The sequence below is a fragment of the Hyperolius riggenbachi genome, chromosome 2 (genome assembly GCF_040937935.1).
Source record: "Hyperolius riggenbachi isolate aHypRig1 chromosome 2, aHypRig1.pri, whole genome shotgun sequence".
In the NCBI taxonomy this organism is placed as follows: Eukaryota; Metazoa; Chordata; class Amphibia; order Anura; family Hyperoliidae; genus Hyperolius; species Hyperolius riggenbachi.
In genome coordinates this window covers 106,763,172-106,788,037 of record NC_090647.1, presented here as the reverse complement: position 1 = coordinate 106,788,037, position 24,866 = coordinate 106,763,172, and the positions used below count along the sequence as shown (strand labels likewise).

General features: G+C 44.2%; 1 protein-coding gene across 1 annotated transcript; it reads right to left on the bottom strand.

Annotated features, from left to right (window-relative positions):
* Positions 1 to 1,746: 1,746 nt before the first annotated feature.
* SMUG1 (single-strand-selective monofunctional uracil-DNA glycosylase 1) lies at positions 1,747 to 24,356 on the bottom strand. Its single transcript, XM_068267174.1, has 3 exons — positions 24,221 to 24,356; positions 9,329 to 9,611; positions 1,747 to 3,089 (listed from the first exon to the last, which is right to left on the bottom strand). The coding sequence occupies exons 2-3, from the start codon at positions 9,590 to 9,592 to the stop codon at positions 2,565 to 2,567; spliced, it is 789 nt and encodes a 262-aa protein (XP_068123275.1). The 5' UTR covers positions 9,593 to 9,611; positions 24,221 to 24,356; the 3' UTR covers positions 1,747 to 2,564.
* Between the last annotated feature and the right edge of the window lie 510 nt (positions 24,357 to 24,866).

Below are 24,866 nucleotides of genomic sequence, written 5' to 3'. Positions count from 1 at the left end.
CTATACTTTGTATTGAGGTGCAAATGCGCTTAAAATGCAATTGCGATTTCAGGAAATTGCAATTGCTACTGCGGGATCACCTACATTAGCTTTTATTGACCTAGCGCTATAGGAATTGCCTGCGATTCCAAAACACTGCTGAAAGTGCTCCAGTGGGCCCCAGGCCTTATCCTACTCAAAGTTCCTGCACTGAGACAATGGAGGTGCAGTGTTCCAGCACCTACTAGTGTTTAAAGAGAGGGTCAAACTCATTTTTTTTCTTTAATAGGAATCATGTCTTCTGGCAGTTGCGGCGCAGAGTGACTGCTAAGATTGTAGTAGGGGGTCACATTCTAAGTCCTGTATATAGTCTTGCACTTCTAACCACTGATGATGCAAGAACCACAGTGTGACAGCATAGTGTGCAATAGCCCCCGGGTTCCAAAAAGCTAACGGTACCATTTGCAGGCAACAGATTTCACTTCTTGCAAAAGGACGAAGGATGTGTAACAATGCTTATTCTAATTTATATTTACAAAGAGCCAACATAAGTAAAAGGACTGTCAAATTGCATATTTAAGGGCAAGTTTGCCCAGAGTCCTTCATTAAATGAACATGGGTGCTTTAGCGGCACTCAAGGACCTTCTGGCACAGTGTGAACAGGGGGTGAGCAGTGGCTGGTATTAGGGTTCGCTGAACCCTAGTTAGCAGCATTCGAGCGGTGTGCAATGCTGCAGAGCGGATGAATGAAAGGCGTGGTCCTAAACGCTGTGATTACGCATGACAAATCATGCCTTTCTGCAACCCTGCAGTCGGTTCCATAAGTTTTCATTCTCACAGCAATCAAATGGGGTGATTTCAAGCGTTTAATAGAGTGGCTAAACACGGCTTGTGTGAGCGAGCCACACTGTTTGCTATTCAAGTATAAAGCTTAATTGGAAATGAACATATTTTCCCTACCAGGAACCAACTGCTGATATCATCTTCCAAATACGGAACAGAATCTCAATTACATTTCTCCGACATCATCCTCCCTTCACATGCACCCTCCATGCAGCAGGATTCAAAGCAGACCTGTCAGTAATACTTGGAGTCTCAAGATAAATTCTCTTTAAAAAAAAAAATAAAAAAAAATTAGTGTTTTAAACATAAAAGGTGTTTTTTTTCAAGGAGAAAAAAAAAAAACGGAAACGGATGATACTCACAAATATGAAAATTAAAAACACTGCCAGGAGCTCATTCTAAAGAACCAACACATCACAAATAGACCCAAAAAGTTGTGGTTTGTAAACATAGCTTTTCTTTCTGTGAATGTTTGATAGGCACAGAAATCAGTGGCCCTAATCCGCTAACCAAAAGTCATCAACAAGATGACCAGGGGAGGGGGGGCAGGATAGAAAGAGAAGACTGCATATTCTTAGCTCTGCAAAAATATAAGAGCTGCATAAACACTGAGCTATATAATATTACATATATTGTAAAATAAAAATGGATACAGATTGTAGTTCTAGTCTACATATTTACAAAATGTGGTCCCCAAGCTGTTCTAGATACACACTTGGCCACAGGAGCTTAAAGGGATGATTTCCTGGGCCCGCCCATGAGTCCTTAAAGGGGATTCCCCTGACTCATGAGTTGGTGACATGCAACCATCTTCAATCTCAAGTAGGTACTACATGGTACCTCTTGTGGAAGGCTTTCTGGGCTAGTCCTCGCACCAGAATAGTTCTTCCACATATTTATATCCTAAGACTTTAAAAAAAAAAAAAAAAAAAAAAAAAGAGTACCTACTGCTAGCTGGCTGCCATTTGTAAGTAGAACCAATGATTATCACAATTTATACAAAAACAAAAAAGGCCAACTCTACAGTGTGACAAAAAAATGTGCTACACTGATACAGTACGAAGAAAATAATACAGAAAAAACAATGTGACAATGCTCACTGAGAGAATACTGCTCACTTCTCACCTAGAATACTTTTGTTGCAAACAGATAAAACTCTATGCTACACATTCTCCAAAAAGACTTAAGACCACTAGTGACAAGGAAAAAGGAATGACTAGGAAATGTAGAGACGTTATTCTACAGTGTCCGGTATTGGAAAGTCCCCTGAAAGGAAGAGGTTAAATTGCGAGACAAAAGCAGCCAATGGGATTTACATAATCAGAATGTCTGTATGAGCCATAGGTGCGATTTCTGGGACTTGCATTACACAGTGTGCGACGGTCAGATAGAAATGTGTGAATGTTCCATCTGTCCCAGCTTCACTTGGCAGGCCTGCGTCGTAGGCTTTTCCCAGAAGGCTGTCTTCAGCTGATACTGGCTGCTTAGCAATCGTTTGGGGAGGAGAGTTCTTGGTTACATCTAAAAAGGATTATAATCGTATTCTATGTTTTACAGTACATGTAATACATATAATCCATTCCATTTACATGATCCAATTCATTTCACTGCATCACTCATGTAAAGTGTTGATAATTGAGCCAGGTCTAGTGTAGTCAAAAAAACAATGAAGCTAGCAGTTTTTGATGTAGTGTATCAGGAACCATGTAGTCTAGAAGAAAAAAGGTGAACCCTTTCGTCAGTCAGACAAACAGTGACAAAACTCCAAGGTCCTGAAGCTGTGTCCTTACTAAGCTGTCCCATCCTTTGTTGGCCTGAGGATTCCTAGGCGAGGGATGCATTATGCCTGTCACCGTCACATCCGACCCTTCTCCAGCCAGCGCCTTCCTGGCACGCTGCTCTGAGAACTTGCCCACGCCAACCACCAACTTCACCCCAAGGGTCTTCACCACCTGGCACAAGGCTTCATCGCAGATATCCAAAAGCACATCTCGCTGAGCTTTAGGAAGGTCCATCGGGGTTAGGTTTTTACCGGCCTGGTTCATGAAGATGAGAGGGCAGTGGTTGTGGACATAGCAGTGCTGGAAAAAATGTTCAGGCTGCCCGCAAAGTGACTTGAAAAGACCCCAAAACCTGGCACCGCTCACTTCACTATGAGGACATTCAAAGCCACGTATTGGCCTTTTCGGATGCTCTATTTCGGGCTTATAAACAAGACCTTCAATTTGAAGCCAATCACGCACATGTTTTACTTCCCCAAAGGGAACCTAAAGAGAAAACATAAAAAGGGATAGTGGTTAGTTGGACAAACCTACTCCCTCATTAGAAGTTCATGATCTTCTAATTATTAAGTTTGGAATGTCAATAAGAAAATGCACTGAAATAAGAACGGTGTAACCCAACATATTTCACCAGGTAAAGAGCAATGCACAAATAGCAGAAGCTCCAAAAAACAATTGAAACTCATTTTATTGGGCTGACAAGTGAAATCATAACTATATTACTGCATTGTGCACGTTGTTGCTGCTCTTTGCCTCACATCAAGGTGAACCTGAAGTGGGTCAATGTCCCCTATCTGGCAGTAAGGTTGTGTACCGGTACTATAAAAGCTCGGCAACACTAACAGCTACTCCTTATTTTAGCTTATGAAACCACTGACTCCGACACCAGGTACTCAAAATTGCTCCAACTCCAAATCCTAACACTTACCAAGGCTGTGGAATTGGTAGAAAAATCATCCGCCTCCTCAATTTATGAAACCACTGACTCAAAGTATCAAAAAAATTGCTCCTACTCCACAGCTCCGTCTAGTAGGGATGCAACTATTAGCTCCCAAACGCTTGACATGTGCTTGGACTCTGTATTACTTCACAGGCCAAGCAATGAAGCTAAGAGTTGAGCAGAAGGGAGGCCCTGACAGTTTCCTGTCTGTGAACCTCATTGTATTGCGGGGGATAACGGCTACTGCCAACTGCCAAGCGAGCAGCATCTTTGTTTAGCCTATCACTTTGTTAGTGGGTGTGTGATCAATTCCTATTCATGAATCTCCCTGCCGGCACTGTGTTTGGAGGCTTCCGATGGAAGCCTATGTCACTTCCCTAGTTATAATGTAACAACACATTGTATCTTATTTAGCATACATTGTACGCTAATAGGATTTTTGCTCAGCAGGGACATCTTGTGGCCAAATAGTAAAATACACCTACTGACTTTGGGGAATAAAAATAAATTTATACCTATGTCAAGAGGGCATATAATTAATAGGCTAAAAATTAGTGATGGATGTAAACTGAAAAAAAATGCACCTTTATTTCCAAATAAAATATTGTCACCATACATTACAATAGGGGTATAATTTTAACGTTTCAATAACCGGGACACATGGCCAAATAAAATGTGTGGATTTTAATTATGGTAGCATGAATTATTTTAAAACTGTAATGGCTAAAACCTGAAAAAATGATTTTTTTCTTAGTATTCCCATTATAATGCATTTAGAATAAAATAATTCTTAGCATAATGTACCACTCAAAGAAAGCCTAATTGGTGGCGGAAAAAAATAGGTACAGATCATTTTGTTGCGATAAGTACTGAAAGTTACTGGGGAATGATTGGGAGAAGCACTGACAGGTGAAAATTCCTCTCGTCCATAAGGTGAAAAATACCCGCGGGCTGAAATGGTTAACAAATTACACAGCGAGTATCATTCACTTCTTGATCTCCATCTTTTACCTTCTCTCTTTGCAATGTCTTGATCCCCCCCCCCCCCCCCCCCCCAATCTTCCGGTAAAAATTCTCTAGGAGTCATCAGGCTAAATTAACAAAATAAGTGCTACTTACCGGGGGCTTCCTCCAGCCCCAAGCTCCCAGCATGTCCCTCACCGCAGCTCTGCAGTCAGCCATTCGCTACAGCTCCCTACCGGTCCCCAGCAATGACGTCAAGCCGACCTCCAGGTCGGCCTGTACTGTGCCTGCGCGAGCGGCGCTGTCAATCACCGCCACGTGGACTGCACAGGCTCATGATAACTCCTTTAAAAGGACCACTATCGCAAAAAAAATGTAAAATGCGTGTAAACATACAAAAAAGAAGTACCGTATATTCCGGCGTATAAGACGACTTTCCCAGTTAAAATATATAGTTTTGGATACACTGGCCGTATAAGACTATCCCTCTTCCAACGCACACCAAACAACAATTAGAAGAACATCATATACTGGTGCTATGTATGAACAGATACTGGTGCTGTACTGTATGTGGAACCCAGTATATAACAGCGTACAGGAGATTGACTGATTGGATTGGTCAACTCTCCTTAAGTGGACTGGTCAACTCTCCTAGTCTACCTGTTTATCAGAGCTGTATGGAAGAATAGATTGCGCTGTGCCCATAAAACACGCCTCTTTCACCCTTCTGGCCCACCCTTGTATCCTATTTACCTCCTTCTCCGCCTCTCAGATCTCGCACATGTGCGCCTGCGCCGCTTCACTACAGTCCTCTGCGAGATCTGAGAGTCGGTTACAGGATAGGGGTATCACCCGGCATCAATGACACCCGGCGTATAAGACGACCCCTGACTTTTCAGAAGATTTTCAAGGGTTAAAAAGTCTTATACGCCAGAATATACTTCCAGAGTAAAATGAGCCATAAATTACTGTTCTATGTTGCTGTCACTTACAGAACCGACAGGTTTTGGACTAGTCCATCTCTTCATGGGGGATTCTCAGTAATGCTCTTATCGTTCATAAAGACATTCCCTGAAAAGGATTTATACAAATGATGCTGGCCAGCTTTCCTGCCCGCTACACACTTTTTTGGTAGTTGGACGGAGCAACTGACATTCACTAAGTGCTTTTAAAAATAAAGAAAACCCTGAGAATCCACAATGAGGAGATGGGCTAGTCGAAAACCTGTCGGTTCTGTCAGATTTCTACTACCTACTGTAATTGATAGCCACATAGCAAAAAAGGAATTTATGGCTCATTTTTTGGGGGGAAAACAACATACAGTACTTATTTGTATGTGTGTATTTTAAATTACGGTTTTTGTGATAGTCGTCCTTTAAGACTCTATCCTATACAGCCTTACTACCAGATAGGAAGGTGATAACTCATTGCAGGGTTTGAATTTCAGGCAAACAGCAAACAAGATATAATTTCCAGCAATTAACGCATGAGATGAAACCATTCAGTCCCAATTAGCATTACCATAGCGACACCATGCTAACCCCCATAGAGACTGAAAATACTCCCCTCCACAGAATAAGGTTTCAGAGCGTACCAATAGATCATTGAATGCAGGGCCTATGCTGGGCTAAACTGGTTGATATTGGCTGGTTTGGCAAAAAAAATGTCAGGTCTATGGCAATCTTACGTATATTGCCTACCATGCATACAAAATGTTCTTGTTCCAAAACTGCTGGCAAGTTTTTAGATAAATGGCCACTTAGTACTTACCCAAGGGCTTCTGGGTTTCCCAAGTACAGAGAACCATTTAACACATCTAGCAATGCCACCTTTATTTAGACAGCAGTCCCAGTGGACGGAAGTGTCCTAATTTTCATATTCCTGTTCTGTGGATTATGGTGCCTGATGTCAAAGGATTCCAAACTTACATTTATATAAACCAGAGTTTCATATCCATCAACCTCTGAAAGTACATTTGTCCTTGTTCCCATAGCAATCAGTCTGCTTTTATCACTAAATCTCTTTCATAGCCTCTATTTTACATGACTGATGCTGAACTACGCATCACCTCCAGCAGAAGGCATTGCGGCTCTTTCAGGTCCACTGCACCATTATTTTTTACCCCACATATTTATACATGGAGGTGCTTTCTTTATAAATAATTGTAGGTACCGTACTTTGCTAGTTGAACCAATAAACACTGAAATGTCTGCATTTAGCAGATCCAAAGACTAGCGTCACAGTGTGAGACATATGCACAGTGGCATGACAAACAGACATGAATGAAAACATGCAATAAGGAAATACTGCATGTTCCTGCTCAGTAGGAACCTCTGAACGTATTCTATACAACTAGGACAAATTGTGTGAGGTCAGCACATGACTGGATGCTTTCCCTCTCAAAATAGTCCAACGATAGAGGATGGAAGGACTATGGCAGTGGGTGGGAAAGGAATTTGCTCCAAGCCAGGAAAGTTGAAGTCCTCTATATAAAAGCTCCAGATGTCTCCATCAGTGCAGAGGGGAGGCACAGCAAAAAGGGGAAACTGGATTTGTCTTGCTACAAGACAAATAACTTAAATTCTATTCTTTTTAGTTACTATACTTCCACTGTAAATTGCTGTAAAGCCTTAGAACCTGTGTTTCTCAATCCTGTTCTTGTGACTCCCCAATGGTGCATGTTTTGCAGGTAATTTCACCTATGCACAGGTGGGGTAATTAGTATCTTAGCTAGGTTGATTCCATGTAGCTGAGACACTAATTACCCCACCTGTGCATAGATGAGTTGCCTGCAAAACATGCAGCGTTGGGGAGTCACAAGGACAGGTTTGAGAAACACTGCCTTAAGGTGGCCACTAATAATCCAATGTTTGTCAACCAATCTTACCATTTCTATGTAATATAAGGGCACTGCCAAAATTATCCATTCTACATGGATTTGGTAAAATTGGATGAAAAAGATTGGATCATGAATGGCCACCATTAGACTTTTAACAAACCAATGGAGCGCATCAGTATAATGCAGAAGATTCCACACTAGCCTGTTAACTAGTGAGAGAAGTGGAAGTTTAAAAACAGTTCAGGAAGCACAAAATCGGGGATTTACAGCCCCACATGATTAAAATTGCCCCCTCCCCCCCCCCAAAAAAAAGAAGAAAAAACACAAAAGGCAGTACTGGCAGCCTGGGGTGCATCATGGTACTTCAACACCCAGTCACTTACCACAATATCTTCTGGAAGGGTGGATGGATACTGAGGGCAGTAACATTCCCTTCTGCAGTTTTCAATAGAAGGGGTTTCTTCCCACCCTCCAAAATCCCTTGTGGGGCCCAGAGGCCTATAAGTCCCAGGACTGCCTGGCTTTCTGAACACTGTCACCTCAGCCTCTGCTCCAATGGATGCATTCACCAGCCACTTCATCAGCCACTACAGGATGTGCACATTTAACAATGCAAGTTCAGAACTGCTTTAATGCGGAACGAGGTGGGGATTGTGAGTGAGTTTTGCTGCGGGGAGATCTGGCTGGGATTTTACCTCCTCCCACTAGGGTGAGGAGGAACGGGAATATGAAAATTAGGACACCTCCTTCCATTGAGACTGCTGTCTAAATAAAGGTAGCATTGCTAGATGTGATGAAAATGGTTCTACAGTATGCTGGCACTAGCTCACATGCTGTAGCTGCACCCTATTGCAAGCACGCCGCTATAACAGTGATATTACGCAGGCAGTGTGGTACCAACGGGGATCAAAATATCAGACGTTGTCACTTTGGTCCACAAATCCTGATGCCTTGCCAGACTAAATCCGGCAACAGCACCCCTAGTGGTGAGCCCAAATGCGTCCAATTTCAATCATGCTATGAAATGGAGGGCCTGCGGCAATCAAAATGTCAGACTTATTCCAACACTGATCTGAAGGGGCTGTAGTTATGCCAGATGTTATATGGCAACAGCACTCCTTGCAAAAGCCATGTTTTCCTAGGTCTATGTCGGACATTGGGCCTATATTGGAAAATGCAAAGGACATAAGATTGGAAAGGTCTACATTTTTATACAAGTATTGGCGCAATACAATTTAGAGAAATAAAATTTCCCCTAAGAAATGTAATAGTTACAAATGTGCTTGAAATAGGACTTTAATTAAAAAAAAAAGCCATGTCTAATCCGGCAAAAATACTAAAAAAGAAACAAGCCAACTAACACTTGTAAGTCATTCTCAAAGGTGATTTGAGAAAGTGAAATGAAGATTCAGCATGAGCACTTCCTCTGATTTGGCTAGTGGCTTGGAGCAACATGTAGCCACATAACTCTTCCCCTAGGCTGAGCTATGACGCAGTTTGGCATGATCTCAAAATTATCACACAGCTTAATAAAGGAATGGGGCAGAGAGGTGTAACCAATTATCCCAGCCAGCAAGCCTGGCTGACCTTTTCATACAGTGTCACTCCTCCCACTCCTAGTCAGTCTCTCCGGCGGCCATTAAAGAGACTTTTTTCTATTTTCTGAGCGGCAGACTCCGTGTCAGGCCTGGTATTTAATTGAGCTTTAGACGCAAGAGAGTTGGACGGTGTTGGCAGATCTGGTATATGGCGGGTATAGTCTTAATGAAGTAAACCATGATAGATTTATTACGCAAAAAGGAACAGACGAACAAAAGCTTAACAAGTGTCTTTAGCAGAGATGAGTTAATGGTACAAAATATTAAGGACATCGTTAATAGCGCAATTTTATGCAGGTTAATGTGGCAGTGATACAATTAAACCTGGAAATAAAATCAATCCCTACCCTTGGAACAAATTAACCTCATTTGATGAGGATCTTACCCCTGTCTGAGCCATGCCGTATGGTCCAGGGTTCATTCCTAAAAAAAGCACTTCCTTCTTTGATTGGCAGTAGGTGCGCACGAACCGCTCATGCGGGTCCCAGGCGTACAGTAAGGGATTGTACACATATTTCACTGGGTCCTGGAACACGAGGTTGCCCAGCTTCAGGTTCAGCTCTAGCTCCACATGTAGGAAGTCATCTGCAGGATTTTCCTCATCTGAGCTGCCGGCGTAGGCGCCAGACTGAGCCTGAGAGAGAATCATTCCTCCACCTTTTGATTATCTGTAACAATGGGGGAAAAAAAAGAATTCCTTTCACATAAATGAATTCAAACTATACAACCAATATGCTGAGGAAAAGAATATGAATTCAATATTTAAAAACTGTATTGTCCATTTGCCAACAATAAAGCAACCTGAAAAGAAAATTGAATACTTCAGAAAAGAGAAGGCTCTGGATCCCATGGAGCGTTTCTAGTCCTGTCTACGTCTTCTTGTTCCTCTGCTGTCCCCATCACGCCTTTGGGGGAACTTGAAAAGCTTTGGAAGCATTTGTGTCAGAGAATGCTTCCGAAGGAGGCCACATCCATACTGTGTGACCACAGACACATGCATGTCATTAAGGTGCCGGGAAATGTGGGTGCAGAGCAAAGCTGAAAACGTCTCACCCTGCTCCTGCAAAAGCCCTCGACTTTAATCGACCTCCAGGCTGCTGTGGACTTGGGTAAGACGTAATTCGGCTGCCAGCTATTGCTGGCAGCCAAATGACAGTGTCTTTATTGTAATTTTGGCTCTGCCTTTTGCCAGCACCCAAATTACTGTGAGTGCCGCTATAGTAGTAATTCACATTATGGCCTATGGTGGCTCATGGTGCGCCCATATTTCCTGTGGCGTATTTGCCTGTCTCGGACCGCGGACTCCCGTGTGCACAGTATGGACCTCTAGGTCTTCTGCAGTGCCCAGAGACACGAGTACTCCCGAAGGCTGCCTGACTAAGGAGGGCTGCGGACATTTTTAAACTGCAGGTTGAAAAATGTAATTGGGAGGGGAAAGCGTTGGAGCGAGAGGACTGGGAAGACTCCATGGGATCCAAAGCCTTTCCTCTTAATAAGGATGTACTTTTTTTTTATTTTAAAGAGTAACTGTCAGGCAAAAAACACAAATTTTAATCTATGTTCCCCTGTGTTAAACAGTGTGGAAGGAAGCCAAATGGCAATACTGAAGTTAAAAAGCTCTCTTAGGCCCAGTGCACACCAAAACCGCTAGCAGATCCGCAATACGCTAGCGGTTTTGGGAGCTGATTTCAGAGCGATTCTAGGTATGTTTAGAGAGGTTTTCTAAACATACCTAGCGGTTTTGGGTGCGTTTTTGTGTAGCAGATTACACATATTGTTACAGTAAAAGCTGTTACAGAACAGCTACTGTAACAAAAATGCCTGGCAAACCGCTCTGAACTAGCGTTTTTCAGAGCGGTTTGCGGTTTTCCTATACTTTACATTGAGGACGAAACGCTTCCGAAAACCGCAAACGCGCAGCAGGAGGCGCGTTTGCGGCTTGGCAAAAAACGCAAACCGCCGGTGTGCACCATCCTATTGCAATACATTAGACAAGCGTTTTTAGAGGCGGATGCGGCCGGCGGATCGCTCCAAAAACCGCTCGGTGTGCACTGGGCCTTACTTTATTGTTGGCTGAATACCAGCCTTCCTTATCTGCAGGCTGTTTAAGGAGGACGCATAAGACTAAGAAGGCTGCAGGCAGCCTGCAGAGCATCATGGGAAGGTTAATTTCCTCCCTACAGCCCTCCCTGCACCACCCCTTCATTTCCCTATCCCGCCCTGCTGCAGCCTCATTGGCTGCTCCCTCTCTCCTTTCTTCCCCATCCAGACACCGCCAGTGACAGCCCCCCCGCAATGATGATAGTGACATGTCAGCCGCGTTCGGTGGCACCAGCCCCCCCCCCCCCCCTCACGAGTGACAGGTCAGCCGCGATCGGTGGCACCAGCCCCCCCCCCCCACACGAGTGACATGTCAGCCGCAATCGGCACCTACCCCGCAGCCCAATCTCCCCCCCCCCCCCGCGAGTGACATTTCAGTCGCGATCGGCGGCACCTACCCCGCAGCCCAATCCCCCCTCCCCCCAAAACGACCGACATCACGATCGCAAGCAAAACGACCAACATCGCAATCGCAAGCAAAACGACCAACATCGCAATCGCAAGCAAAACGACCAACATCGCAATCGCAAGCAAAACGACCAACATCGCAATCGCAAGCAAAACGACCAACATCGCAATCGCAAGCAAAACGACCAACATCGCAATCGCAAGCAAAACGACCAACATCGCAATCGCAAGCAAAACGACCAACATCGCAATCGCAAGCAAAACGACCAACATCGCAATCGCAAGCAAATTGAATGACATCGCAATCACCCGCACCCCCAGTGACTGACAACGCAATCGCTCGCATGGCTCACGGTGGCGTAGTGGTTAGCGCTCTCGCCTTGCAGCGCTGGGTCCCTGGTTCTAATCCTAGCCAGGACACTATCTGCAAAGAGTGTGTATGTTCTCTCCATTTCTGCGTGGGTTTCCTCCGGGCACTCCGGTTTCCTCCCACATTCCAAAAACATACGGATAAGTTAATTGGCTCCTCCTAAAATTGGCCCTAGACTACAGTACTTACACTACATAATATAGACATATGGCAATGGTAGGGATTAGATTGTGAGCTCCTTTGAGGGACAGTTAGTGACAAGAATATATATATATATATATATATATATATATATATATATATATATATATATATATATATATATATACATATACATATATACACACACATACATATACACTGTACAGCGCTGCGTAATATGTCGGCGCTATATAAATACTAAATAATAATGGCTCGGAGTGACAGACAATATGCCCCCGTTATGCCTAATACATACGATGCGTTTTCCCGCTCGATCCACGGGTCGATTAGATTATTTCCAACATGCTCGATTCGGATTTCTATCGTTCCTGCTGTCGATTTGGCATAATTAACATGCAAATCGACGGCAGGAACAATTGATATCCGAATCGGGCATGTTGGAAATAATCGAATCGATCCCGATCGACCCACGGATCGAGCGGGAAAACGCATCTTGTGTACCGAGCATAAGACCAGAGACTGGTAGGAGTGTCTGAGGGCTGGGACTTGGGAGGGCTAATGAATAATTAATCAGGAAGCAGGGTAAGGGAGGATATGACATCACAATTGGCTTCAGACAAGACAATCAAAGATGGAAGCTGCCATGAAATGTCAGGAGCATCATTCTCTGCAAATCCTATATAAAAATTCTGTGAAATCCAAACGTGGACAGTGAAATGCATATGTAATGTAAGTAGAGCCAATATTTAGCTACTGATATATGTGTTTTTTGTCTCTGAGACCCTATACCTAACAGCTCCTCTTTAAGGTTGCTTCAGGGTAACTTTAAAGGGAACCAGACAGGAATGATTTTTTTTAAAATAGAAAAAAAGAGTTTATACATACCCGGGGCTTCTTCCAGCCCCATAAGCCTGGATCGCTCCCACGCCGCCATCCTCCGCTTCCTAGATCCGCCGGTACCGGGCCCGTCACTTCCGGCGAACGTGGGCAATTGTTCGCATCACAGGGGCTCCCTCCATACCCGTAAGCATGCGGCTGCGCAGTAGGCAGTCACACGCGTACCTGTATGGAGGGAGCCCCCTGTGATGCGGAGAATTGGCCGCGTCCGCAGGCCGACTGGCGGTGATGACGGGACCCGGTACCGGCGGTTCCAGGCAGCGGAGGACGGCGGCATGGGAGCGATCCGTGCGTATGGGGCTGGAGGAAGCCCCAGGTATGTATACTTGATCCGCTCTAGTTCCCTTTAAAGAGGAACTTCAGTGAAAATAATGTAATAAAAAAAAAAAAATGTGCTTCATTTTTACAATAATTATGTATAAATGATTTAGTCAGTGTTTGCCCATTGTAAAATCTTTTAAATCCCTACATTTACATTCTGACATTTATCGTATGGTGACATGTTTACTGTTGGCAGGTGATGTCGCTGCTGCATGGTTTTTTGGCAGTTGGAAACAACTGTAAACAGCTATTTCCCACAACGCAGCAAGCTTCACAGACAGGAAACTGCCAAGAGTACATACTCAGAGTTTCTTGTGGGAGGGGTTTCACGACAATATCAGCCATACAGCGCCCCCTGATGGTCCGTTTGTAAAAAAGGAATAGATTTCTCATGTAAAAGTGGGTATCAGCTACTGATTAGGATAAAGTTCAATTCTTGGTCGGAGTTTCTCTTTAAGATCTTTCTGTAAATGTTGTATGTTAATTGAGCTTATTACTGTATTATTATTATCATCATCATCATCATCATCAACATGTTTAAAACCAGTGATACCATGCAGAATCAGAAACAGTAATCCCAAAAATAATCCAGGGCTGTGGAGTCGGGAGTAATTTTGGGTACCTGGAGTCGGAAAAAAATGCACCGACTCCGACTCCTAATGAAATTAAACTGTAATTAAAATAGAAAATATGATAAAATGTTCTATTTCTCAGATAATGGTCATCATAAATAATTTACACATACAGTAATAGCTGTGCTTAGTCCACAAAAAGGAAATAAACCAATCAAAATTAGTTACTTGTGCTGCTTTAATAAAGCAGTCCCCGTATTTCTAAAGTTAGATATACATATCTGATTGTGACTGTATATATATGATGTGTACACAGGAATCTCTTATATATACTAAATAACATCTATGCTGTAAGTATAAAGCCTGATGTTTAGCCGTGTCACTAATAGAGATGGTCAATGAGATGGAAATAATTCTGCGTTGATGCTGATTTATGCAAATGTATGCACTTTCTTTGCTCATGAAATCAAATAATTTGTTATGTTAAAATTTGGTTTTGTGACTATGAATTAAAAAGGGACATGAGATGGATGAAAAGAAAAAAAGTTTTACACATACCTGATGCTTCCTCCATCCCCCTTCAGGCCAATCAGTCTTTCGCTGTCCTCCTCCACCACCTCGATCTTCTGCTATGAGTCCGGGTAATTCAGCCAGTCACCGCAGTCCGGCCATGTGCCGCTCCTACAGCCAGGAACATTCTGCACCTGCGCAATACTGCTGCGCAGGTGTAGTACGCTCCCACCGGTGGAGTGTGTGCCTGCGCACTATGCCAGACTGGCTCAAGTACCTGGACTCATAGCAGAAGATCCAGGTGGTGGACGACGACAGCAAGGGACTGATTAGCCTGAAGGGGGCTGGAGGAAGCCCCAGGTACGTAAAATGTTTTTAATTTTATCTGTCTCAGGTTTACTTTGTAACCCAGTAGTATTATACTCTACATATGCTCTCCTCACAGAGGTGCAGGGAATCCAATGAGAATGTTGTGCACATTGAACCCAGAGGTGTTGTCTATCATCCATAAACCTGGTTCAGATTGTGCATGAAGTATGTGTAAAAGAGGAAGAATCTCATTTCCCGGCAGAGTACCTGCACATCACTCTTACATGTACCCACAGTTACATTGCCTAGGGCCTCATAGATGTTCTTTGTTCCGGTCTGTACCTTTTACAAGTACTCTTACCAAGGACTAGTTTTAGTCTTTGACTAAAGGGAATAAATATGGCAGTCTACATATCCTTCTCACTTCAGTTGTCTTTTAAAATTCCTAAGCGTTGGCAGTTAAGAGACGAATTTCATGTTCCATACTTTCAATCAACAAGATTGTAATATGCAAATTAGAGGAGTCGGAGAGTCAGACTAAACTGAACTGAGGAGTCGATGGATTTTTGTACTGACTCCACAGCCTTAAAATAAACAAACATGAATCCAGATACATTTCCCAAAATCTTGCTTGAACATTGAAAAAAAAAAAGAAAGAAAGTGGTTTGAAAAATACAGTAAGTTAAATACAGTTGTAGTTTGTCTCCCCAGATTTTTCATTGTTTGTAAAGGTGAATGGGGGCTTTTCCATTACTTTTCACTATTGATCCAGCACATTCCAGAGAAATTCCCTTTGTAATCACTGCTAGGGGATTGGCTTTTCCCAGCTAGCGGACAGCTCTCATTCCGCAGCCATCTCCAATCTGTGCTGCTGGGTGACTAACTCTCTGTGACCAACACTGCAGCTCAGCAGAATTTCATCCCCAAGTCCAGTTCCTACCTACTCACCCTTCCCACACCCTCCCCAGATTATTTATAAAAGCAATGTATACCACTACTGACCCGGGCCTACCTGCAACACCACACTAGTTTTACTGCTTTACGATTTAACACTTTTATAAATACACTATGTAGGGAAGGTGTTGGAGGAATCAGATCACTGAGAGAAAATATGGCTGGTGCCCATATCCAGCTCCTCATATACTTGCTCATGTGTGCAGGGCTGAGGAGTCGGTACAAAAATAATCCGACTCCTCAGTTTATGAAACCACCGACTCCAGGTACCCAAAATTGCTCAGATTTCTCGACTTCAACTCCTTAGTCTAATTTTTACAAAAGCTATGGATTTGGTAAAAAAAAAAAAAAAAAAAAAAAAATCACCCGGCTCCTCAGTTTATTGAAACCACCGACTCCAGGTACCCAACATTACTTTGACTCCTCGACTCCAACTCCACAGCCCTGTATGTGTGACGTTATGGAGGTTGAGTCTGGACAGTAACAAAAAGACCTATCTGTCCTATAAAAAAACTGCAATGTTGGCTCAGCAGGAAAATGAGCAATAGGCATGACAGCCAGGCATTTTGAATACATTACAAAAAAGTACAGAAATGCAACACAAAACATTCTTTATTGCTAATTAATACACATATACCGTAGGTTTTAAGTGGAGGCTGAACTAAGGACTTACCATAGATCACAAAAAAATATTTTGTCTTCATAAATTTATTGGAAAAAAAAATAGTATAAAAATTAAAAGTAACTAATGTAACCCGATTACCCTAGTGCATGGATGGTCAAGACAATGGAACCAGGTAGCTAAACCTACAGCTTGCAGTTTACATAACTATTGACCTTTTTATCTATCCCTTGCAGTCAGAAGCCCAGTTATCTGCTTAGGAAAGTGTTTTATAGCTGTAATTTGTGTTATCCATGAGAAAAACTGTCAGATGCATAGCTAGATATTAACTTTCAGGCAGGGAAAAAAAAAAAAAAAAAAAGAAAGAAACACACCATAGGCGTCTGTGTTCTTGCCACTGTACTGTATATACATGTCTATCTCATCATGTCACGTCATCTTGAGTACACTTTAAACCTGTAGGGTATTGTGCTTCTTTCCTATATATACACGACTTCAGCTGACTTCAGTGGAATTTTTATCAGGCCATTGACTCTGCCAGTCAATCTCTTCTATTTATTACTACTTTATTATTGTATTTTGGATCAGGTTGCATTGTATGGCCATTTTTTTTTGTTTGAGTTTTGATCACATGAAACCTTATTCATTTGTAGAATATTGTGAGGTTACTTTCACAAATACAATTTTGTTTTCCTAAAACAGAAGCCCTTTCACACTAATGTGAACTTCACCAGTGCAAGGTATAGATTGATATGGCTACCACAGGACTTGGAACATCAAACTTTTACAAAATACTGTTATGTCATAAAAAACCAGCACCAAGACCGGTGTTCTACCCAAGCCCTAATAGCCGGGTGCTCCATCCAGCTAATTCTGGTGACAGCCGGGCGGCTGTCATGGCTCTCCTATAAGGGCAGCACATACAGAGCTTAACGCTCGTGTGAACCGGCTTTTAGGGCCCCTTCACACTTGAAAAAGGCACACCGCTGACGCTAAGCGGTTTGCCACGATAAAATTAATGAGTTTGATGAGCGATTTGCCCTTCTATAGCATGCCAATAACGATCGCTCCCAAATTTCCAAAAAATGCTGCATGTAACACGTTTGCGATTGCCGCTAATCGCGGCAGTGAGATCACTGCCATATAGTTACTATTGCACTAGCACTTTAAAATGCACTAATGCTTTGCTTTGCAGCTAATCGCCCTAGTGTTAATGGGCCCTTACACTCATCTCAGATAAAGCTTTGGCATGTAACATTTTTCTCCAGCGTAGTGTATCTTTATGATCCTAATCAATACTGGTATTACAACATGTGAGAGCTGCCCACAGATCCTCAGCTGTCACTCAGGTGCTCCTTGTCGCCTGCTTACTGACTGTAATCTGAGCCCCTGCAATCATTTTTGTAGGCTGCTCATTTGAAAACGATATGCCTTACTGTAGAATTATGGGGGTCCTGCCCTTTATAACTCTGTTTTATGACAATTCCCAGTCTCATGAGCTCAAACAACTCTTCTGAGATTTGCTGTAATCTCTTTTGATCTAGCTATGTTATCCTTCAGTAGGGTTGTGTTGTTGAAAATGGAAGATAGAGACTTTGCTCGTGTGCGAGTTTTCATTTATATGCCAGCCAAGTACAGATAATCATAGAGATGATCATTAAATCTGCTGAACATTTCATGACTTTGGCATTAGCACTCATTCTGACCTAAGATTTCTTCAGGGAAATGGTGCGTTTGTAAATCTTGCCCTAGCAGAGCAGAGAACCCGCACTGTGTGACAATGCTGCTCCTTCCCCCATTCACTTAAACATGCATGCACATGTTTTCTTGTGTTTAGTTTTTTTCACATGTTAAAATTGTGTTTAATTTTGCTAGTTCGGCCCTCTAGCGCTCTCAAGAACAGCGATATGGCCCTTGGCCTAAAAAAGTTTTGACACAGCTGCTATAGTTGGATATAAACTGAGCAAGGAATAAGGGGTGAATTCATAAAGCAGTGGTGATATTGCTGTGCGTAGACAGCACACGTCAATATTACCGTAACTACTGCCATCAATATACCATGAGTTATGCCATTAGCACATCCCACAGTACTCCAGTACTGCAATCATTGCTACGGTAACACGCGTTAGTAAAGTGGGTTACCATAGCAACGATTGCATGTTTTAACCCTAGTGTACGCAGCTTCATGCATCAACCCTAAAGACTCTGGCCATTTATTTTTTCCTAATTCACTTCAGACTTGCTTTAAAACTATGCACAAACTTTAGATTTTCCTTGGCCGAAATGTTATTTTTGTTATAGCTTTGGCCAGAAATGTAAAGCATGTACAGATGTCCCCCGACATTGCTGGCTTCCTCTGCAGCCATCTGTCTGGTTGAACGGCTGTCCCCTGATGCCAATTGTTCCATGAAAGAACTTCAAAACTAAGTTCTTGCAGCATGTCACCCCTTTTCTTGTTCACAGAGCTAAAAGGCATGCACAGCGATCATTTCAAAACTGCCGCCCAATATAACCTGGAGATATCACATCCAGCGGACGCATGAGTTAGGTGTGGACCAAGCTTTTGTTATGTAACTGCACACACTGCAGACAGATTCCGTAAACACAGGATTGCATAATTAAATTCAGTTTAATAATTCACAGAACAAGGCATGTCTTTCAACACTCTGCAAATTAAAAAGTTTTACTGGTGAACCATTTCCTAAAATTACATGTGGTCTGCACCTGGGATAGTCAATGGAACACCATTAATTATTTTAGGTCGGTTTTACACTCATGGGGTGCTTTTGCAATGCGATGCCCAACACCATCAGACAAAAACACAAACGCATGACCCTGCATGTGTCGTCGTCGTCCCCGACGTAATTCCTACTGGTCCACTGAGGTTTTCCATCGTATATCCGCAGTTCTGCACATTCATGCTGCACTGCCAACATTTTAAAAGTGTTGCCCATTGACTTCAATGGCTTCCACTGCTGAAGTTGGCTGGTAACCTGCTGTTGACTTTGTGGCGGCTAGGGTACTTCCAGCACGACGCAACGCGGTGTGCTAGGCCCCAGTGCCAAAGCTTTACCCTGCAGTAAACCGGTAACGCAAAGCAGGTTTACAACTCAAGTGTAAAGGGGGCCTCAAGAAAATTGTGTGCAGATTAGAAGTGGCCCAATTCACTGCCTGTTGATTTGAATTGCCCTAATCCCACACTGCAAACTATGCACATGAAATTTTAATGCAGTCCAGAATTATTAGCATCTCATTGACCTTCTATAGATTGCACTCTAAAGCCTCATCTACACGGGTAGATGAGGCTCCGATGATCCTTATCAATCGAGCCGCTGATGCGGCTCGATTGATAAGATCCGACAGGACGGATCTTGCTTCCGCCGATTCCCTGCTCGCTCCCCGCTAGGGGACAATGGCAGGGAATCGAGCAGAAGATAAGCGGCGCCGGCGGGGAATCGAATGCGGCGCACGCGCGGCGAGCGGGTACGCGCAGGAGGCGATCCGGCGGCTAATCGAGCCGCCGGATCGCTACAACCTCTTATGGTGTAGACGGGGCTTAAAGGTGCATACACACATCAGACTATAGTCTTTGGAAAATGAAAGATCACAGACCAATCTTACCACCCTTCATGTAGTATGAGAGCCATACCTACACAGTCTATTCTATGGAGCTGAACTCCACATCAGAAAAAAATCTTTGCAAGATGCTGCACACAGATGCTGTACAGACACAAAAGATCAGTATCTGCAAAAGATCTGTTCCTGCCAAAAATCCATTCCTGCAAATTGCAATGATAGTCTATGAGATCTGCAGATCATCATACACACATGATTTAACTGACATTCATCTGCAGATCAAGCAACCATCCGCAGATCTGAAAATCCTGGATCTGATCTGCAGATGAATGTCAGTTAAATCATGTGTGTATGATGATCTGCAGATCTCATAGACTATCATTGCAATTTGCAGGAATGGATTTTTGGCAGGAACAGATCTTTTGCAGATACTGATCTTTTGTGTCTGTACAGCATCTGTGTGTGCAGCATCTTGCAAAGATTTTTTTCTGATGTGGAGTTCAGCTCCATAGAATAGACTGTGTAGGTATGGCTCTCATACTACATGAAGGGTGGTAAGATTGGTCTGTGATCTTTCATTTTCCAAAGACTATAGTCTGATGTGTGTATGAGCCTTAAGCCACGCGTCACTGGAATTGACGATCAGGTGAGTTTTAACCCTCCGTTCTCTTCCCCTCGTGACTCTGCAGGGAGGGAGGAGGAAAATAATCTTAGAAATGAGGCCAGCTGCATACGGCCTGGGCCATGCTAAGTTTGCCAAGCCCTGCGCTAGGTTCACATCAGGTCGGATGCACAACAATGCAGTCACAGCAGATCCTGTGCAGACACTGTCCGCCGCAGTCAGTCAAACTACTCACCGTTGTGCATTTGGTCCAATCTGCTGCCAGTGACAAGTGCTGCAATACTGACAGGAGCTTTGGCAACTACCCATTGGATTGAAACTGACCAATGGGAATCATCCCTCCCCCAGAGAGGATACTCATTGATTGTTCCTCAGTGGGCCAATGGAAATGTTCCCTCAGGGAGGAGGATTCCTATTGGTCAGTCTCAATCCAATGGGTAGCTGTTGGAACTCCCATTGGTAATGCAATGTTTGCCCTAGAGCAGTGATCTGCAAACTTGGCTCTCCAGCTGTTAACCTCCTTAGCGGTATGGACGCATTGTTACGTCCATTACCGCCGGAGGTTGCCGCTCAGGCCCCGCTGGGCCGATTTGAATAATTATTTTTTTTAAATACGCAGCAAGCACTTTGCTTGCTGCGTGTCTCACCTGATCGCCGCGGTGCATGCCCCCCCCCCCCCCCCCCCCGTGCGCTGGGGGAAGCCCTCCAAGAGATCCCGTTCTTTGAACGGGATCTCTTGATCTCCGATCGCGCTGGGGGGGTGCCGCTGAGCAGCGGCTATCATGTAGTGAGACATTGCCTCGCTACATGAAAAAAAAAATTTTTTTAACCACTTGCCGACCAGTGGCTTTCTGGCTGATCTGTGCTGCGTAGGCTCTCCAGCCCACAGCACAGATCAGCAAGCAGCCAGGGCGATCAGACTTACCCCCTTTTTTCCCAACTAGGGGGTTGTCCTGCTGGAGGGGTCTGATCGCCGCCGGCTCTCTGCGCTTTGCGGGGGGGGGCTCTTCAAAGCCCCCCTCCGCAGCGCTTTCGGCGCTCCGTCCCTCTCCCTTCCCCTCTGAGCTGCGCAGGACGGATATCCGTCCTGCGCATTGTAGGATAGGCTTCAGCCTATCAAATGACGGCGATCCCCGGCCAATCAGAGGCCGGGGATCGCCGATCTGCCTTGCGGCGCTGCTGCGCAGCAGCGCTGTATGATGTACACAGCGGGGATTTCTTCCCCGCGTGTTTACATTTTGCCGGCGAGCCGCGATCGGCGGCTCTCCGGCTGTTCACGGAGACAGCCTCCGTGAACGGACATGGAAAGGCCGCTCGAACGAGCGGCCGTTTCCATGGAAACTTGCAGACGAGCAGTTTACGCCAATCGGCGTTAGCTGGTCGTCAAGAGGTTAAAAAACGTATTTGCTGCCCCCTGGCGGATTTTAATAAACCGCCAGGGAGGTTAAGGAACTACAAGTCCCACAATGCATTGCAGGAGTCTGATAGCCACAGTCACGATTCATAAAGGCAAATGTATTGTGGGACTTTTAGTTCCTTAACAGCGGGAGAGCCAGGTTTGCAGATCTCTGCCCTAGAGGCAGAGGTGACAAGACAGAAGGCAGGCAAGAAACAAGCAAATGGATAAGGAAAAGTAGGTACTACACACAGGCCGTATTTCAAAAACTGTGCAAGTTTATTATCCCATCACACACAAGAAGACATCTGATAGTTATAGCCAGTGATTGTTTAGGGGCCAATCTGGTCCCCTTTATCAAGGTATAGGGCTAGACAAAAATGTATGACCAACAGTGTACAAAACAAATAAAATACCTCAGCAAAGTCACCACATCTCCTTTGGTTATTTGGTACCTCCCACAATAAACCAGAATGTCATTCACAATCAGAAATCCATTATGTGTACTATTAAATGATGCATTTGCCATTGGATAGTCCACTAACCTGACTGGGTGGATATCCCCCTCTCTAACTGCTAGCTTCAAATAAGTGATAGAGTAGGAACCCAATAAGGCGTTTTGGGATCACTGGCAATTCCCGGAAAAAGGTTTGCCAATGAAAACGAGTAGGGGAAGGGGGGGACCCATTAGTTCGATTGCGATTAGACATAATCGCAGGAATGCAGCATTTTGAGCGCATTTGCTCTTTATGCAAAGTATATAAGCGCTGCATAAATCACTTATTAAAGCGATTATGCAGCACTTTGGGGGTCTGCGCGATTACCTTTTAAACTTTATTATACTTACAGGGTTTCTGTATTTCCTTCTTCCGTCTGTAGGCCTGCCCCCTAAAGGAAGAGGTCACAGGCGCTTCTCCGATTGGTCATAGAGAAGCACCTATGACCTCTTCCTTTAGGGGGCAGGGCTACAGACAGAAGGACACCTGGTAAGTATAATAAAGTTTTATTAGAAAAAAAATAATCCAAGTGTTGGAAAATTGCGATCCCAAACGCCCTAGGAATCGCTGCACAGAGTGCTGAAGCTATTTTAAAGCACTACAGCAATTCCTAGTGGGTTTCAGGCATTAGCGCCCACACTATTTGGCCAATTGGAATGCTTCAAGTTGTAGAAATTGCTGCGATTGGAGAACTGTTCCCTATGGACTTTCACGCTGGCTCACCTCCACTCTACTAGCTCCAGCGATACATACTGTAGTCTTTACTAAGGCTGGCTATATAGTGGTCAATAAATGCTGATATGCAAGTGATCATTCTTCCCTTCAAGAAATGATTGGATTTGTTACCACCCGATTTCAGCACACATCTAATCATGAATCAAATGAACCACTACAACTGTATCGCTTGACGCTGGAAAAAAAACTATACTTTGCCAACGATCCCCAAACACTCCTCCCCTGTCTACTTGATTGAGATTTACCAACAAATCCAATCACTCGATTGATAAGACTACCCAGAATTAAAATGGATTTGCTTGCTTATGTTAGGAGCAACAGATTTGATGCAATTGATTGAAAAGACCAAAAAACTTCATACATATAGGGGGGACATGGTGAAATGGGCAGCACGGTGGCTTAGTGATTAGTGCTCTCGCCTTGCAGCACTGGGTCCCCGGTTTGAATCCCAGGGCAACATCTGCAAGGAGTTGGTATGTTGTCCCTGTGTGGGTTTCCTCTGGGCACTCCAGTTTCCTCCCACATCACAAAAACATACAGATAAGTTAATTGGCTTCCCCTAAATTGGCCCTAGACGATACATACATAGACATAGGACTATGGTAGGGACTAGATTGTGAGCTCCTCTGAGGGACAGTTAGTGACAAGACAATATACTCTGTACAGCGCTGCATAATATGTCGGTGCTACATAAAATACTTAAATAAATGTGTAATACTTATACATAATAAAATCACTATAATACAGTGGTCCCATGAATAAAAAGAGGAAGGTTCCCACACCTCTAATAGGATCACCTACAGCAATTAAATCTTTTAGATAATCCCAGTTCCTCACACTACCCAAATGACAATACATTTCTGCTGCATTCAGCCAGGCCTGCACCGCTGCTGTGAAGAATGCATCACTCTATTAGAAAGCCTGCAGCAATACCCCCTCCCCAAGTGCATGAGCCGAACCCCCGGGACAGCAGCAGCAGCCCCCGGCCATGCCACAGCAGCTGCCTCCCCAGCACAGCGCCTCATAGCAGGAGGACAGTGGGGGAGGATTGCTTTGTGAACAATGCTGCTGCTTTCTAGCTACACTCCCACAATGCACCGCGGATAGAGAATGCTGCTCGCGGCCGCCACAGCGCTATGACACAGCGGCGCCCAGTCCCCGGCCTCCGCCGCTTCACCCGCCCGCAGCGCCTGCCCGCCCGTCAATTCAACCCCTCAGCCGTTTACCTCGGTCTTCGGCGGCGGCCACTTCCCAGAGAGCACAGGGGCCTTGCTGACGTCAGATTCACGTGACCGGGCTCGCGCTTCACGTCACCGTGTCACCTGACCGCCTGTGTAAAATCCGGTGCTTATTCCACAGGCTGCGCGGACCCCGGGGGGCGCGAGAATTAAAAAACGTGGGGAGGGGAGAGCGTGTTGGGGGTGCTGAGGCGGCTGGGAGGCGGGAGTGCCTGCTGGAAGTGGGTGGGGGGCGCTGCTGTTGCTGAACATTAGGCTGCGCATACAGTATGTATGCTGTCTTCTAAACGTTGTTTTTAGGGAGACAAGTGCTCACTTAGAACTAAAATCGACAAAAACATCTGCCCATGCTCTATATGCCTTATATAATGCCCATTATATAGGAAAGGTGCTGATAAAAAGAAGGCACTAATATGATTTGCAAAATTAAAATAAAACTTTAAGGCTGGGTTCACACCGCTTCCTTTATATAGAATGCATTATAATGCGTGTGCGCTGCGTCCGCATCATGTTTATTGCGGAGTGTGTACATCTTTGGTACACCCCCAGAAACTGACTGCAAATTGACGTTCACTCATTAGAGAACAGTTGTCCGAAAAGGATATTTAATTTTAACCGACGACTATTCGCCTAT